At 47.0% G+C, this 17,934-nt stretch overlaps 1 protein-coding gene and 1 long non-coding RNA gene across 3 annotated transcripts; both read right to left on the bottom strand.

The window, feature by feature from the left end:
* Positions 1 to 374: 374 nt before the first annotated feature.
* Positions 375 to 9,317, bottom strand: HMGN5 (high mobility group nucleosome binding domain 5). Of its 2 annotated transcripts, none has more exons than XM_042825228.1 (7): positions 9,234 to 9,317; positions 8,451 to 8,557; positions 7,426 to 7,455; positions 6,984 to 7,013; positions 5,999 to 6,049; positions 2,415 to 2,558; positions 375 to 1,080 (listed from the first exon to the last, which is right to left on the bottom strand). In XM_042825228.1, exons 2-7 carry the CDS (start codon positions 8,463 to 8,465, stop codon positions 1,033 to 1,035), a joined length of 318 nt encoding a protein of 105 aa, XP_042681162.1. In that variant the 5' UTR covers positions 8,466 to 8,557; positions 9,234 to 9,317; the 3' UTR covers positions 375 to 1,032. The 2 variants fall into 2 exon arrangements, with proteins under 2 accessions (XP_042681162.1, XP_042681163.1); XM_042825229.1 differs by lacking the exon at positions 9,234 to 9,317 and adding an exon at positions 8,701 to 8,741.
* A 904-nt stretch (positions 9,318 to 10,221) lies between these two features.
* LOC122163758 lies at positions 10,222 to 17,745 on the bottom strand. The gene is made up of 3 exons (XR_006170033.1): positions 17,299 to 17,745; positions 13,843 to 14,011; positions 10,222 to 11,296 (listed from the first exon to the last, which is right to left on the bottom strand). It is a non-coding gene; the product is annotated as an uncharacterized LOC122163758 (long non-coding RNA).
* Positions 17,746 to 17,934: the final 189 nt, after the last annotated feature.

Genomic DNA, 17,934 nt, shown 5'->3' with positions numbered 1-17,934 from the left:
CTCACCTGCTATTTCTAAGGAAGACCCCTCTTCTAAACCGTTATCAATTACCAGGCACTGAAACATAAAGGAGACAACACCCACCAGAGCTCCCAACACCAGCAGCCCTTAAGGCACGCTGGGCAACACCAATATCTCAGCCTCTCTCGAGGAAGCAAGGTTTAGAACGCGAGCTTCCATGTGGGGATGCTGGGCGGCGCCTTTCCTCTGGAACCATCTGTTCCCATCCTGACTGCATGGGGTCGGTTTTGTTGACACAACGGCGGGAGCCAGGGGCCCAAGCAGCGGCCGTGCTGTGGATGCCAGGGCCCAGCTGCACAGGTCCGCCAGCACAGCTCCAGCAGCGCGTGTGCAGCACAAGCAACGAACCACAGTCAGTTTTTGAGGAGTCTTTTTTATTAAGATAAATCCAGCAAAATTCCTAACAGTGGGTACATACAACCGACCTGCCCTTTCAAAAGAAACGCTTGTATTTCATTTAAAAACATGATTACACTTTTTTTTCATTATTTATTTATTTTTCAAAACCGACAAAATAAAATTACATTTGGGAAAACAACAGATTTCCAGCTCTTAGGTATTTTTTTTTTTTTCATGAAAATAGCTCACCTTCTTTATAAAAGCAACCCACAGAACCACTGGAATGTTTAACACAGTTATTTGTTTTGAGACCTCCCCACTTTAAGAAACCATACAACACGTACAAGGGTAAAATTAAAATCTGAACTCTGTAAGCATGACTTACACAAAAAGGGACACACTGACAGAAGTCAAAAGCTACCACCACTTATTCTTTCCATGTACCATACAAACTATTACAATCACAAAATTTAAAAACAATGATTTTTTTTTGTTTTGTTTTGTTTGTTAGGGATTTAATTCCCAAGTAACCGAGATGAAGATGTTCCATAATTAAATTCATGCTAAAAAAACCTGCATTTATAAAATAGTTGATAAAAATATTCCTCTCTGTTAACAATACAGCATGGAGGTACGGATACCAAATGATGGAGATATAGGGCAGGGTTAACATTACTCGGACTTGGCTTCCTTATCATCAGATGCTTCAGCAGCTGGTGCCTATAAAAGTGTTTGGGAAGAATAGAAATATTATTTGTAATGCTAATCGGATCCCATTCTAACAAGCATCAAAGAGAGACTACTTTGTTAGCACGCACATGGACAACATTTTGTGTAGATAAACAGGAAAGCACAGCTACTACCAATAATATCAACACAACAACGCGTTGGCTGATAATTCTAAAAACTAAACCATGGAGGAGGAGCATCATTTGATGACTGATTAATATCAGAATGATAAGAGAATCCAGAGACAGAATTTGAAACGTGTTTTAGATAAGGATCAATCAAGTGCTAAGGGAAGTTCACGTCCTCATCTCTGTCCAGTCATAGGAAGTGTAAGAATTACACACAAATACTGTGTTGTATGAACTTCAGGGAGGCAGATCTCACCTGTTTTCTATAAAACGTCTGCTATTAGTTTCTAAGTCAACACATCAAAATTGCCAAGCTCCTATCAGCGGTCCTTGGAAGGACGATGGTGCCATATTAATTTTTAGCAGAGAAGCTTGAGAATTGCTTTTTAGAATGAACAAATGAATGACCCATTAACTCTGTAGCGATACTCAGCACACGAAGAGAGAGCACTGTAAATCAACAGCACTGGAGTACACAACAGGCTAGGCTACAGCTGCAGGGATAAAAGGAGCCTGTAGCAAATGTTGCACTTCTATCAGCAACAGGAGTGCTAGGAAAAGGCCATCAGGAGCGGACTGAAGCTTGTAGCCAGTCCTAGCAAACGGCAGCTCTTGTGTAAGTAGCTGATACGGTAAGAACCTGCAAGGAAGAGGCTTGCAAATCAAGAGACAAGACCAAGAACCTATAAGAAAGAGGCTTTCAGATCAAGAGACAAGACCAAGTTTGTTTTGAAGAACTCTTGTTGAACTGTTCTGATGCGAAGAATTGTTTTAAAGAACTGTGTAAAACTTAAAACCAGATTTCTGGCACAGTACCAACCCGTGCTGAGCAGAATAGGCAATCCAGCAGTCCAGAGAGGATATGCAAAGTCAGCTCAGGGTTGGACAGCAATCTTTCTGAGCTCTATTGTTCCTCAGATATTCTGCATTGCTCTTGTGCCAACACAGAGAGGGACACTACAATAGCACAGACCACCTGTGGAAGGGCTCTACCACATAGCAGGAAAGAGTTTGAGGAGAATGCTATTCTTTCAGGCTCTCCCTGGGAGTCGCCCTGCGCAGACACTGCAGCTGGTGTGTCTTAACAGGACAGCAGTGAACGCAGCACCTTCCGACAGGAGGCCCCAATCATTAGTTCCAGCAGATGCATTACCAATACATCTGTGTTTATTCCCATGTTTACTGTAGCTAAGGTACCTCATTAGTTTTGGTATCTCCATTTTCAGAGTGGTTTTCTTCTTTTGCATCCTCTTGTTTAGTTTCATCTTTGCCTTTGGCTCCTTTCTTCCCTTTTGTTGCTGCCTTTTTGTCTTCCTTTTTATCGTTTGCTGCCTTTTCTTTCTGTTAAGAAAAGAAACTGTGATATGGCAAATGCTGACTTCCAACTCGTACGCCTTCATTCGCACATTCACAACTCTGAGCCTGTCCACACAACCTGCTTCTACACACAGAACTTCCTAGTGACAAAGATGAGATGAAGGTTTCTATGGAGAAGTGTTCTCCTTCTATTCTGCCCCAAACGTGCTACTGAGAAGTGCATAATATAAAAGCAGTCACAGCTGGGGTTAAAAGAATTCCTATTTTAAATAGGCATTCAATTAAATTAGCTAAAAAATGCTGGAGTTGAACTGGCCTGTATTTCTGCTGTGCTGCTGAAAGGCATACCAAAGAACAAAAAGAACATGTGCAACTAGTGGAAATACCAGAATCCTTCAGATGTGCTATTGAGGCCTATTTAGAAATTCTAACAAAGCTGTAGTCAAAGGACTTTCCCCCTTGTCTGCCCGAAATATTCCTTACTATAATAAACCATTTGTGTGATGCACAAGCTGGGGGCCCAACAGCATCACTTCAATAACAACGCAAACTTTGCAGTTATTATTTAACCACACTTTCTTGTATGGCTGATCAGACTAAATCAAAACAAAGTTCAATGCCACAACTTCTGTAGTAACAGTTTTCTATATAGTAAGGTCAAACTCTGACCCTAACCCAGAAACAAGCATGGTTTCTTACCAGTTTCACTTGCAAGGATCTGCCCCTTGCTGCCAATAAAGAGCCAGCAAACCAGAAACCATCAGAGAATCTAAGCAGATCATGACTGATAAACATGGTTCCAACAAAAGAACAATAAATACCTCCAAAACCACTACCCAAAGGTAAACGAAGCTAAGCACATAAATCGCAAATACACACATTTACCTAGTCAGAAAATGGAGTTGTCCCAGTGTCTAAAACTTCTAGAAAGTCTATATGCTTATTTCAACTCCTAGCTTATTAGTTCACAAAATTAATTCACATCAAAAATGAGTTGTTTGCTAATGTCAAACACAGACACAAAATGGTAAGAGCAAAGCCACCTGATTATTCAGTAATTATCAGCTGATGATAAAAAACTCACCCAAATTAAAACCAAGTCCTGTAATAGTGCAGAAAGCTCAGACAGGAGGTTGGTGGCACCAATCAGGAGTGAGGCTTTTTCCTCTCTATCCTCCCACTCCCCAGCCTGACCTTCCTGAGGGATTTCAGCCCACCTGAAAAACTCCACCTCAGAGGCATTAGAAGTCTCCTTCCCCCAGGCTGTGCCCACTCTCCAGAACCTTCTCCTCCATTCTGGGGACTGACTTATGAAGGATACACAATGGCTCTTTTCCAGAGTGAAGGAAGAGAGTAGTCAAATAGAGCAGGAAAGAGAGCCATCTGCCTCCTCTCGGCCTCTTCCCCCAGTTGAAAGAGGACCACTTACACTTTCAAGAGGCAGAGTGGAAGAAGGAAAAGGCCAAGAAAAATATCCATCAGAGTAACACCAGCACATAACTATTCTGGAAGTGTCTGGCAGTGTTAAGGTTTGGAACTGCAATGCTGCTGCGATACTGGCTTGCTCTCTGTCCCTTGAACAAACTTCTGGAGACCTCTGGAGCACACAGAAGCAGTCTGCTGCGAAGGGCTCTCTAGCAGCACAGGTGTGTTAGTCACTTGCTCTGCAGACTACTCTCTGTAGGCAAAGCCTCTTAAAACAAGACTTGAGAAGAATCCAGAGAAATTACTTTCTACGACTGGACTCTGAATGGAAAGAAAGTGCCTTGCAGAATACAGCTGTGACTGGGAACCTGGGATCCTGTAGAACACTTACTACAACCCCTTCTGCATAGATGCTGGTCCTGTATTAGATAGCTTCACAGAGCCAAAGCTCAATTGTCCTAGATTCAAACCAACACCTTAACTGCAAGAAGAACAATGCTGCTGCCCTGGGTGTGGGCCAACTCGCAACTTGCCAGCAGAACTCAATAGCAATCAGTCCCTGAGAGGAGATGCACCACACAGCTCGTGCAGCACGGGACTGGAGTAAGCTCTAACAGTCACTTACAGTCCTTAACTTTTAAATGCTTAGCTCTGCAACTCCAAAGTTCTGTTAGCACAGCTTCTGTGTATAAATCTTTAGATGTTTCCATCAAAATGAAAAATAAAAAAGCAAGCCTGAAAAAAAGCCACCACCACGCATCGTATGCAATTGCACTGACCTCTGCACGAGTGATCAGCAGAAGCTGACCCCAGCACTTGCAGATCCCAGCTCTCTTTCCGCTGGGGCTACAGGAGCAATGTGGGCTCGAGGGAGCAGCCACTAGAGGGAGGTGCAGCGCAGAATGCTAGCGGCTCACACCGCAGGAATGCTGAGCAGCAGGGCTCCTGGGTTCTCCCGCCGCTCTGGAATGGGATCTAGAAGTTCAGGCTGCACAGCCAAGATGCAGATGTGAAAAACTTGCTCTGGACAACACTGTGATGGGGGATCCCCAGACAGCATGCGGGGTTCTCTTTCTTGTCCTCTCCTCGTGACGTTTTTTGCTGCTCCACACAGCAGAACTCGAGGCAGAGCAGTTTTTTCATCGTTTGGAAGCCCATGATGCCGTATGTGATTGCGAGGGCTTTTAAATGTATACAAAAAGGCACCTGGTTCTCAGGCCATCATACCCTTCTGAAACTAAAAACCTGTGCTTTGCTCAAAACCACCAAGGAAAATGTATGATGGAAACAGACTAAAAGGAGAATTTTTTTTTTTGTTTTCCCAATAGCAAATGCCTAATGCAATCTGAGTATTTACTGATAGCTCTAAAATAAAAGGATTGCAAACCGTGACCTCTGGAAAGCGTGGCAGAAAGGAAGAACAAATACCTCATGGATCACAGAAACAGCCTCCTTTTATGTTTCGAGTTGTTGCTCCAAAGCACAAAGAAAATGCAAATATTTCTTGTTTAGCTGTATTGTCAGACATGCTGATATTTTTGACATTTCGGAAAATATCCAGCTTAAGGAAATGAGCATGTAGATCTTTATCTCCAGTGATTAAAATCTGATAAGCTGATAAATGAAAGGAGTGCCTCTGAATGAAAACTCAATAAGAAACTGCAATTAAAAGCATGATTTTCAACGCCTTCCCTAACTGAATCTCTGATCTCTATTGAAATCAATACAGTTTCCCAACAATACATGGTAAGAAACTACAGAATGGCCTTGCGAGGCAGCAGTAGAGCCTCACTACAACTGACTTAAAATCTGATCAGTTTACCACATTCCTTCAGGAGAATTTGGATTAAATTAATTTGATGTCACAATTTCACATTGTTTTAACCCACAAGATTCAATCTTAAATCTTTAAAGAAAACTATGGAAAAAAAAAAAAAAGTTGTGAATGTTTTGGGTTGTTTCAGTGCTTTTTTCCCCCTCTATGAGTACCCTGAAAAACAGAAGTGTTAACTTCAGTTCAGGATACCTTCAACACTTACCTTAGGTGCTGCCTTTTTGGGCTTTGGCTCCGGTTTAGGCGGAGCAGGTTTCTGTACAAAACACATATAAGAAACAGTCAGATGAGCCCTATACAAGTTTTAGCATTACATTGATAACTTTTGAAAACTACTCCAACAAAAGATATTTTGAGTTGACAGCTTCTTTCTGTAGTAATAAGGAATTAATGTCAGTGATGGGTCAATATCTTTTCTTGTTCAAAGTCACATTTCCTCATATACCTTACAGTGGCTACAGCACAGATGCTGACTAGCAGTAGTGAGTGGATCACTACTGTGTCTGAGTGTCACTGTCTACTGTGAAGGCAAGCATCTGTCAAAAATGAGACGTATTAACATCTGCACATAACTCTAGAAGTCAACACACATCTTAGCTTTCACTAAAATTAAGTACTTTCTTTTTTAAATAGTAACTGTTATCCACTTGGCATTTCCAGACTGCTTAAAAAAGGGCTGGGCACACTAAGTCTGTAGGAAAGGATACCAAGAGCCTGGGGAAGACTGACTTTGGGCTGAACCCTACCACTCAACAGAGATTTACACCCTCTAGATCTCAGCTTACCCAACACTTGGACACTGAAAATCAATGGGCAAATTACAAGCTTAAAGAAAGCGTGGGCAATTTAAAGAGCTATGGGCAGGTATCTGTAGTGAGGAGACCTACAGACACCAAGTAGTGGTCAATCAATAGTCCTTGAGTCTGGACTCATGTGTCCAGACGTATGTTCACTAATAGATGAATGAAACGACTTGCACAACTCACATGAGATGTGTGAAAGTGAGCCCTGTTACGTGCTGCTGCTCAAAACCCAGACACATAAAGTAGGAATTTTACTCTTAAATATTTTTATACTGTTAACTTGGCCTCTAACAGCAGCAGCAGGAAAAAACAGTCTCTCTTCAACTTTCCCCCAGAACTTAACATCCCATGAGATGGAGTATGAAGAGATCAGAGAGGAATACTCACAGCAGATAGTCTGGCTGACCTTCTCTTTGGCTGCATAAAGAAAGAGGTGTCACTACAGCTCAGCAAGCACAGAGCTATGCTTTCCCAGCACAGCACAGCACAACACAGCACACACCCTGCACACCCCAGGATTTAGGAACCTCTGGACATAGGGCTGACGGCTCGCTCAGCGCTGCTCCCCTGCACAAGCAGCCCTACTGAGATGCCAGGTAACCACGTCCCCTTACTGCCCCGAGGGCCACGTCTGAGCTGTAAGGGCCTGGAGGCCCGCAGCCCCGGGCCCCGAACGGCCGGTGTGCAGAGCGGCGTCTGGGGGACTCAGAGCGGGCGGGCGGTCCTGCAGCGGGATGCCGAGGGCTCACACCCGTAAGGGGAACCTCGGATTTAACCCACACCGCCACAGAAGTCCTGCGCAGAGCGGAACCGAGGAAGGAAATCCTACCTCCTCCTTCGCCTCGCCTTCAGCTGGAGCCTGCAAGAGAAGCGAGAGGGGCGATGAGAGGCAGGGCGATGAGCGGGGACGCGGCCTCACAGCTGCCCGGCGGACTACAGCTCCCAGCGTGCCCCGCGGCCGCCGAGCCACTACGTCACCGCGCCGCGGCGTCGCCGCGTTTAAAAAGTTCCCGCCAAATCCGCGGCCGCAACAAGGTCGCCGCCGGCCCCGCACAAGGACAAAGCTCCGCGCGCACCCCGCCGCCCCGTGGCTCCGCGCCGCGTCCCGCCGCGCCGGGATCCCTTCCGAGCACGTGGGGCGGCCGGCAGCGCGCGGCAGCCCGCACCGCCAAGGGGGGCGCGGGGCCCTTGGGAGCCCTTGGGAGGGGCGGGCGGTGAGGGTCCCCCGGGGCCGGGCGGGGGGCTGGGGGGCGGGAGATCCCGGCGGCGTGGGCCGAGAGAAAGTTGTTAATGATGGTGGCGGCTCCTTCCCCGCTTCCCTTCAAGGACGGTTTCAAACTCTGCGCCGCCTAATGGCTCCGATTTACCATTGCACAACCATCTGGTATGACAAGAAGTGGGAGAAAAAAAAAAAAAAAAAAAAAAAAAAAAAAAAAAAAAAAAGGAGAACAAAGGCAAACGGCGGAGAAAGGGACACCGTGAGCGGCTCAGCGCCGCCGGGATACGGCCATACCCGAGCCCAGATGCCGCCGGCGTTGCCCAGGGCTGGCGCGGGGCGGTGGGCGCCCGGCGGAGCGGCGCGGCGCGGCCCAGGCGCGGCGGCACCATGGAGGCGGCGGGAGCAGCATGGAGACGGCCGCGCTGCGCCCGGCGGCGGCCCGAAGTGAACTCGCAGCTCCGCGCCGCGCGGCTCCGGCCCTACGAGAGCGGCCGCGCTGCTGGACGGGCAGCAAAAATGGAAAACGCCGAAACTCTGCGTGCACGCACACACACACACACACACACACACGGCGAATCGGCGCTGTTTGTGCACAAACGGCCGTAATCCTCCCGCCCCCGTTCTGCCCCGCTTACCTTTCTTTTGGGCATAGTTGCACCTTAATAGTTGATTGCAAAATAGAGAGATCGGGAGAGGTGTAAAAAATATAAAGGGAACCGCCGGGAAACTGTTTTCGAGCGTCCTGCGGGATTGCCAAAAAAAAAAAGAAGAAAAAAAGAAAAAAAAAAAAAAAGAGACGTCGACGGGACCAAGAGTTAATTGCAGCAGAAACTGAACAAAAAAAAAATCCCCCCCTCTTTATTGCAAACAGTAAAATACACCAACACGCAACCAAACTGCATGAATGGGGAGCGCGAGATGGGCCCAGCCGCAGAGTGACGGCCGCCGCGGCCAATGGGCGTGCGGGAAACGGCGCGAGGGGCGGGGCAGGGGCGGGGGGCGGGGCCAAGGCCGTAGCGCGAGAGACGCTCGCACACGGAGGGCCGGCGGCGGCCTTACGCCGTCTGCGCAGCGGAGCGGCCTAACGCGCGCGGTGAATACGGCGCGGCGCCGCCGGTGGCCCCGGCGCGGCCCGCGGAGGGCGGGCGGTGTCGATGCGAGGCGGCCGCTCGTCGCCGCCGCACTCGGAACGGCTCCGCGCGTCGCGGTGCTGCCCCGCCGGCCGCCGAGCTGCCTTCCCCCCCCCACCCCCCTGTCTCCTCCTTCCTCGCGTCCCCCCAGAGGCCGGGAAAGAAACTTCCCCAAAGTTAGCGCAGGCCGCAGGACGACAACATGGCGGCCGCTCTGTCCCTCGCGGGGCCGCCATGGCGCGGGGCGATCCCGCCTCGGGTCGGGGGGGGGGGCGGCGGGAGCGGTACCTGAGGAACGGGCTTCGGGGCGGCCCCGCGAGCCGCCGCCTTTGTCCGCAGGGAGCCGAGGTCGGGGCGCGGAGCCCCGCGCGGTGCCGGCGTCGGCGCGGGCGGGAAGGTGCCGGGCGGGGGGCAGGAGGAGGCGGCACAGAGCCGGGCGGCCGCGCGGCCCGAGTGCCTCCGGGGCGGGCGGCGGCGGGCGGGGGCCGTGGGCCCCGTCTCCGGCTGGAAGGCGCCGTTCGCTCGGCCCAGCGGCCCTAGATGCTGTTTGGAGCGGGGCCTCCGGTGAGGTAGACCCTGTGCGGAGGTCCCGGGCAAAACCGATGTTTCGTTTTGTCCTAAGTGCGCGTTCCAGCAGGGCTTGTGGCACCTGTTATGTCAGTCTCTCTGGGGAAAGTGCAGGGCACACACGCACTGGAGCCGCTGCTTGAGGCACGGCCTCACTCCTGGCAAAAGGCAGTCGAACCTTTCTGAAAGCCCCCAGCAAGGCGCGTTCTGCAGCCTGCCGAGAGCGTTTTGGCGCTTGGCTGTCGGTGCCACTGCACAGGTTGCCTTGGCATCTGAGCTGGCTGTGAGTTAACTGAAGCTTCTCTGCCCAACACCGAGTTTATGTAAGAGCAATCTGCAACTTATAACAGAGTTTTAGATCGTCGTTTCACATAATATTATCATGTCCAAACTTCATTTTTCTAGCAAATTCTCATATGCGTTACGTTCTCATAGTTTGTATTTTCTATACCTTTCCTCATTCTTAGGCTGCCTAAGTCCTTTCAGCCTTGCACTCTTCCTTACATCTACATCAGGCTAACCAGACTAGCTATCTCAGTATGGCATTTGCCAACTTTGCAGTGGCATCACCATCTTGGTTCAGATTCGTTTTCTGCTCCCCAGAACGCTTTCAGCGATGCTGTCATCTGAACTGCTCCCCACATTCTTTACAAATTCATAGTGACTTTCTGACGTGTCACTTTTTAAATTACCTCATTCACAAAGTACATACACATTAATAGTTTATTATTTTCCTGGAACCTTGGATTTACTCTGAACAGTTTTCCATTCACAAGTTCACCTTTCTTCTCCTTCCTCTAGTCAATCAGTGGAGAGCCCACAAATTCCACAATATTTTTTTGTAGCTACACGCCAATAATTTCAGAAGTTCTCTGGCTGGCATCCTGAACAATTTGGAGTGTGTTTTCCAAGTGCTGCCAACCTGTGTAACCACGTAACCACTTCAATGTAATGGGTTCTTTCCTGCTGCTACTTGTTGCTGTCACCTCCCAAAAACATTTGGTTCAGTAACAGGTTGCAAGGCAGTTCTGAAGGCTGAAGAAACTGACGTGCTGGTTTCTGTGTGCGTGTGCCTTCTTTTTCTATCAGCAGTGAACAATATTTTCACTTGTTTTGCTTTTATTTCCTGTGCATATAGATGTAACGTGTTCCTATATCCTTCTCAGGTACTAATTCCGCCTCTCATTTTGTTCCTGCCTGCCCATGTTATTCTGCAGTGCTAATTCTTAACTATGTGCTTGATTCCACTTTTTGCACAATCTGGAAAGTCTGCTTGTATATTTTAACACTGCCATTAGTGCTGCATTACACTCTTGTTCGTGTCGGTTGTTAATGCTCTCTCCCCATGTGCCTTCTATGTTAGAAGGTTTGTTGTTCTGTTGATGCCTTTCAGTAACTGCTCTCTCCTTTCCCACTGATCATGCCAGCTTTATATTCTCAGCCATTTTCTTTTATTAATCAAGATTTTAAATAGTGTTTCCACTAATTTCTCCATCTTCTAAATAAAAAATTGTCTAAAACACATTTCAAAAGCCCTGGGTCTTCATTCAAGTATGTGTCCCATAATAGAAGTTCACCATTGCTAAGATTTGTGCTTCAGTTGCTGTTGTCAGTTGCCTTGGAAAGTTTCACCTGTCTGTAGTTACTGTTTCATTCTCCCTGTGTTCTGTGACAAGTCTTTGTGGAAGAGGAGCAGGAATTCTCTCGAGTAGGTCAGCCTGCTTTCCTGATGAGAACAGCTTGCACGACAGCACTTTGGTTGAAAGCTCAGGTCAAAATATGCACTGGAAATTAAGGACAGACTTAAAATTCACTTGGAATTTCACATTTCATGTGCTTTGTTTTTGTACTTTTCAAATATTTTGACTGCTCCAAAAATGTTCATTAAACCACAAACTAAACGGAATAATCATTAATTAGAAGACCACTTCCCTCTCAATAGATAGGATAAACTGTGGCATGGTATCATTGCACTGCAGCTGTTGTTGTGCAGACCTACAGATCTGGTTATACCTATGGATATTCTAAACACCTTTCCTTCAGGCCAAGTGGAAGGAGCACTGAAATACTCTGTTATGTAATAATAACTGGAAAGAACAGGAAGTCACCTATCAAATAAGAGGGAAGGTGGCCATGGCTGGTTGAGTTTTCTTCTAAGCCACACAGGCAGCTGTATGTTCAGCTGTGATCGTAACCAAGCAGCAGGTAAGAGAAGCACTCACGTGCATGGCCACCACGAGGACCTTTGCTCTTTGCTGTTCATCTTCCTTAAAGGAGGCCATGCTACCATGGGCGCTAATGCAGTAGTACAAATCTGATCCAGATTCACAGATGTTAATCCCAGCACGCAGTATGGGGCTTACACTGGCTTTACGGCTGTACAGTGGCCCTGTGTGTGTTGTGGGAAGACAAGAAGTACTCGATATGACATGTTAGAGTATCAGGAGGTAATACACTTCACTTGGCATACAGCCCTGCACAGAATTACTCAGTTAGGTCTTTCTGACAGACTGGGTCCAGGATGTAAGTTTACTCTGAATCATCAATTTGTGTCATGTGATCTTTTGGGGGTCATTTTTCCTAAAACTGGTATTATAGGTTCAGTACAAGAAGGTCTAAGTCTGAATTTATGTTAGCGTATCACCAGACTACAGATAAATGATTATTAGTTTTCTTTGTGCTACAGTTTCTGCTAAATTTTATATTCAGTGTAGGTGAATGAACCAGGTTATAGACTCACAGAGGCAAAACCTCCCCATCTGCAAACAGAAACATACCATGACTATCTCATAACCAAAACAACACAGCCAGCACTCTGAACATGCAATCTAAACTACCCACACTAAACTTACAGAGCAGTGCTCACGTGCTGACTAATTTGTAGAAGGCTGGGAAATTACAGACGAGCAATGTGCAAGAAAATGCTTTCAGACTGAATCTATCACAACTATGCCCACTTTTTGCCTCCAATCTTTGCAAAATCAAGCAAGACTTAGTCTTCTCTATTTTGCTCCTGCACTGGTTTGACTCCTGGTTATTCTGTTTATTAACCAGTCAACTCAGGGATCTGTATCTCTCCAATGTCCTCCAAAGAGCTGCTAATCATGTCTTGAATGTTTTCAAAATGTTTGCTTGTTCATAATATTTGGTGAATATTTGTTGCCTGAGGCAGGAATTTCCTGCAAAGAAGAGGTGAACCTCTTCCTGATGTCAGATGAATATTTGATGAATATTTTCCTAGATCACCCTTTTGTGCCTAAGCAACTCAAGACATTTCTGAACAAAGGCAAAATATCCACAGAATCACTCCTTTGACTTCTGTCCTTCTCGAAACATGTAACTGACACACAACCTGCAGAAAGACTGAAAAAGCTTTTCAGTCTCATCAGGAGCAGGAAGACTGAGAGACATCTTCTAGAGCCAATCTGCTATCAAGGTATACAAAGGAATACACAGAAAAGACAGAACTGCCACAGAAGCCCCAAATGAGCTTTTTGCATGTATTCATTGTGAAGAAGGCTGGGGTAGTTCCCAGACAGGAACTCACAAGCTTGTCTGAGGATCTGTCTCGCATTGAAGCACCAGTAAGGGTTAGAATAAATTGACAAAGTGAATAATAACAAACTAATCATTGCCAGATGGTCCCCACCATCCCTGCAGAAGTGTGCAAGTCTTCCTTTAAAACTGCTTCCGCACAAAGCCTTAGGAGATGGCTAATGCAGCACCAGCTTTTACAAACAGTTCCTGGGGAGACAGCACATGGGAGGGCTGTGACCTAAAGAGCATAGCGAAGATTTTCAAAGCCACACCACCTTTAGCACTTGTTTTTTACAAGCCTTTCCAACAGCCATTTTGAGATGCCCAGAGCACAACAGGACTAGTCAGGCCATGGCTTGGAGCTGGTGGGATGGATTGCCAGTGCTGGGTACAAGGATAATGAGAGACAAAACCATAAGAAGGGGTTGCAGCTGGCCAGCCTTTGCCTGGATGGAGGTCAGCATTGGGACGAGAAGCTTCAGAGGCAGGCAGCAGTGGGAATTCCCATGCTGCTGCTGCTGCTGAGCCCTGGACCTGCTGCTGCATGCAGTCATGTTACAGCCTGTGCCAGCAGCAGTGCAGGGTGCTTTTTTTTCTTCATGTAAAAGATACTGTCTGCCAAAAATGTTTGCCAGAGCTGTCTGTGTTTGTTTTGCCACACCTGCTCACAGCAGTTCTGGTTGTGCCTACCTCTGCAGGTAGTGCGGTGCAGTGGGAATGCATCTGAACAGTGACAGAACTGGTACAGAGGGCCCCGTGTTCACACAGCTGCTGCAGGGTACTGTGTGCTTACCTGGAGCCTTCCTCCAGCCCGGTGTCATCTGAATGCCATGAAATGGGCGGCTGTGAGGCTGCTCTGTGCCAGATGTCCAAGCACAGTGTGGGAGATGTGCTCCAAAAGCACACTGCTGATCCAAAGAGCAGCACTGATGTGGGCGCTCCAAGGTGCTCAAAATGGACGTCTAAAATGGAGGTCCAGGAGAGGGGCTGTGTAAGCACTGAACTATCAGAACAGTGTAACAATATTAAAAAAATAAAAGTAGTATTATCCCCCCAAAATTAATCTTTATCTCTATAAAAGCCTACCTATCGGAACAATACAACGTTATTCAAAGAATTAAAACTGCCTGTTGCGTGCTGAGAATCAAACCGACGGCTCCAGCGCTGCTCGGGGTGGGACCGCCGAGCGCAGCCCAGGCCCGGCCGCTTCCCCCGCGGGTCCGGCACCGTGGCGGCCGTGCCAGCAGGGGGCGCGCCCCGGCAGCGAGCCGCCCCCCGTCTCCGCCTTCCCGGCCGTCCGTCCCTCTCCGCCCGCCCATCGTTGGGCCCGGCCCGGAGGGAGGGCTCTGCAGGGAGAAAGCTGCTTAAGGGAGGTCCCAGCGTTTGAAAACGAATTGAAATGTGCGCTTCCTCTTAGTGAAAGAGTACGAGGTGGTCTTGTATTTGCAGCGGGTTTCAGGAGCAGAGGTTTGTCAGGAAATCGTTGTCGCTAAAGACATAAAAAGCTGTTTTGACTGATGACAAGCAAAATGTTTGCCATGTTGCCTTGCTTTGATCCTGCTCTTATCTGTAATATTCATAGTGATGATGTCCAGTGATGCTTTTCGTAATGTAAAGAACCCTACAAAAACTAGTACTGGTGCAAGCCAAAGTCCAAGGAGGGAGGTGGATTGATGTTACTTTTGTTTGCTCTGCATCATAAAGACACACGCCTGTACATTACAAGGGATTTTAACAACTCCATCAGTCCCACCGCAGAGGTATTAAGTAGATGAAAAGAAAGAAAAACGAATCCCATGCTCGCCTCGTGCTGCCTTACCCAGTTACACATGGAGGCTCAGAACTGCAGCCTGTCTTCATTTCCAAGTGAGAACAAGAACTCATGGTGCTGCTGCTGCTGAGCCCTGGACCTGCTGCTGCATGCAATCATGCAGCTGCAGTCATGCTGCTGCATGCAGAGCTCCTGGAGCACCCCAGCACCTGCTCCAGCATGCTGGCAGGAAGCTTCCACACACAACAGCCCGGTGGGACACTTCTTTTGCAGAGCATGGTGAAGCCAGAGGGCACAATCTGAGCCACAGTTTGCCTTCTGGCTCAAGTTACTGGCAGGAATGGTAGTCTGGGATTGGAAATGAAAGAATAGATTTCTTATTTCCTATTGAGAATGCTTAGCTGATGTTTCTGACCAACTGCTCGTTCCTCTGTTTCAGTTCAGACAAATCAAGATCATCTTCTCCAGCAACATTAAAAACAAAATAAGGAAACCTGGTGCATTCTCATGTTACTTGCCAAATGACTAAATTCTGGATTTATTTCTCTCTGTTGTTACAAAGAAACTGTGGAGCATTTGGAGCACATGTGCTTCCTGATCTTTTGTAGAAGAGGGATTTTGCACTTCATTAGTGTAACGTCTTTTATTGCCAGATTCTACACTGACAGATTCTTCACTGGACAAGGCAAGGGCTTGTTGTGGGCATCAAGGAGTACTTGCATGCACTCCTGCTTCATAATTCGTCAAATAACCCACAGCAAAGTTAAACTCAGCCCAACTGAACCATTTTCCTTTTGTGAAAGAGACAGGAATAAAAGATACGACCTGACAAGATGGCCTTCTGAAAACATACACTACAGTAAGTGAAAAAGGGAACTGAAGAGACAGTTACAGCTGTTATATACAAACTTTTTCCTTGGCTGCTTAAGAACAGTAGATTTTCCTCCTACAGGCGTAATATCAAATTTATTCATTTTGAGGTTTTGGTCTACCTGGAGAAGGATAATTAAACACTTCATAGTTGTTTAACAGTGAAAGCAAAAATAATGCCATGGGTTTACATTAACAGTCTGGGAATAAAAAGCGCTGCACTCTTCTGCCAATAGAGTAGAAAATTTACTATTGTAAGTCAAGAAAACCTAGTCATTTCACTACTCTTAACGTTATAAATCTTCTTTCATGAAGATAAAATGCCTTTTAAAGTGCACTTTTGAGAGCAATGATTACGGCAGGTTTTTTCTCAGGGAGAAAAGGCGGGGTGCTGTGCACTGCAGACGATTTCAGCTCTGAGAAGCTGCAGGGCGTTGTGAGGAGAGCTGGCCAGAGGGCAGTTGCTCAGCCTCACAAGGACAGGTGAGCACAGAGTTCAAGTAAATATATCTACCCAGGTCTCCACCTGTATTTTTTTCACTTTGCCTGATAAGCTTTAGTTTCTGCCTCTGCTGTTCCTTACTGTTAATCAGATTACAGAGAATCGTGCTTCAGAGGAGGTGGGAATTATGAGCATACTTCTCAAACAGTTCTAAAGGAAGCTGTGCAAACACATCTGAAGAAACATTCCTGGAAGAATTTTAATCTGTTTGTTTTAAAAAGCACACCACTTATTTCCATTAAATTTTGAAATTCCCTGAACTGGGCAGCTTTTATTGCATACCATCATCCTAAATAAATATTTTGGCTTATTGCATTTCCAAAACATGCACAAACCTTATGACACTCTCAAAAAAACTCAGATAAGCATCAGATACCAAAATTAGGCATGTCATCTTCAGAATTGTTCTTTTACTGTTGAGAAACATCATTTTCAAAATACCTTCCTCCTGTTTCCAAGAGCAGATCAAACACCTTTCTTTAATCTTAGCTTGTAGATGGTAAAATTTCAGCTTGCTGTGTTTATCATGAAAAGCATTTTCCATTTTCTGTGAAGTTGCTATCAGAATGTTTAACAAAAAAAAATATTAAGGTGGTAGTTGGAGTACTTTCCTATAGAGGTAAGCGGGAGACAGGTGCTGAATATAAATTTCTCTTAATAAAATGCTACCATGACTATAATAATTAAGAACTCTTTGATGTCTCATCTAGCAGCTGTAATTAATAGAAATGATAAAATACCATGCAGCGAAATTGCAGTGTGTTATGGTTCCAAGTTTCCCACTGGGGCTTTCACTGAGCAGCAAAGTCCCTTTCCAAGGCACAGAACTCAAGGAGATGAGAAGCAGAGGGGCTGTGGGCAGACTCAGGTGGGTCCTGTGAGAGCACTACTGTCACTTGCTTCTTTGATGCTCTGTGTGGATGATGAGCTACAATAATTCTGGGAAGCCAAAGAACAGAGCCTCTGAACTCTGCTATATGCTCAGCCTGCCTTTATTTTGGCCAACATTTTGCTCAGAGAGCAAATTTTACAATGAAACAAATTATAAGAGGCACTTCAGAGTTACCAAACAGTACCATCTACCCATCCCACTCGACCCCTCTCACCTCTCCAAGTGACAATCCAGTCACTGCGGTATCTAAGGCTGCCACGGGCAGGAAGCTGGGTGCTGGAACGGCAAGGTGCTGCCTCGTGCGCTCACTCCAACAGAACGCTGAGGAACGGGGCATCTCCTCCCAGAATGAGGGCAACGGCCATCAGCTGATGCTAGAGCCTAACCCGCTCCGTGTCTGAGCCTCTCAGCTCCCACCCTCCTGTTTCTCCCCTCCTCTCACTCCCAAAATAAAGTTCCTGACAAGAGCATCTTCATACCTGCTGCTCTCTCCCATAACCTTATCTTTAGCTCCTTCAATTCTTTCCAGTGTCAGACAGCATCGCATCTAACCGCCTGTATTCGCACACGGAACATGCATACAGCTCAATACGTTTTCTTTAAGAGGGCCTTTTCCTACTCCCCGTACTGCGGCGTTATACGAGCCCAGTCTCTGTGGAACCGGCTGATTTTTGCCTCAACCCGAACCAGGGCCGGTGTGGCAGAGATGTGAGCAGAGATGCGTCTGAGGCTTTCAGCTCCCGAAGCTGCCGCGACAGCGCGCGGGGCTCCGCCGCCATGGCTCGCGGCTCTCGGCTCACGGTCCGAGGCTCGCGCCTCACCGCCCCAGCAGGGCTCCGGGCCGCCGTGC

The sequence above is a fragment of the Centrocercus urophasianus genome, unplaced genomic scaffold, assembly GCF_019232065.1.
Source record: "Centrocercus urophasianus isolate 14NV4802_14NV808 unplaced genomic scaffold, USGS_Curo_1.0 seq_24, whole genome shotgun sequence".
Taxonomy (NCBI): Eukaryota; Metazoa; Chordata; class Aves; order Galliformes; family Phasianidae; genus Centrocercus; species Centrocercus urophasianus.
This window is presented reverse-complemented; position numbering and strand designations above follow the sequence as displayed.

What these genes read in the sequence shown, in the direction of transcription:
- HMGN5 (XM_042825228.1), bottom strand. An exon ending in AAGGCGAGGCGAAGGAGGAG is followed by an intron (nt 7,014 to 7,425) that starts GTAGGATTTCCT and finishes TTCTTTATGCAG; the next exon opens with CCAAAGAGAAGGTCAGCCAG. An exon ending in CCAAAAAGGCAGCACCTAAG is followed by an intron (nt 2,559 to 5,998) that starts GTAAGTGTTGAA and finishes TTTTCTTAACAG; the next exon opens with AAAGAAAAGGCAGCAAACGA.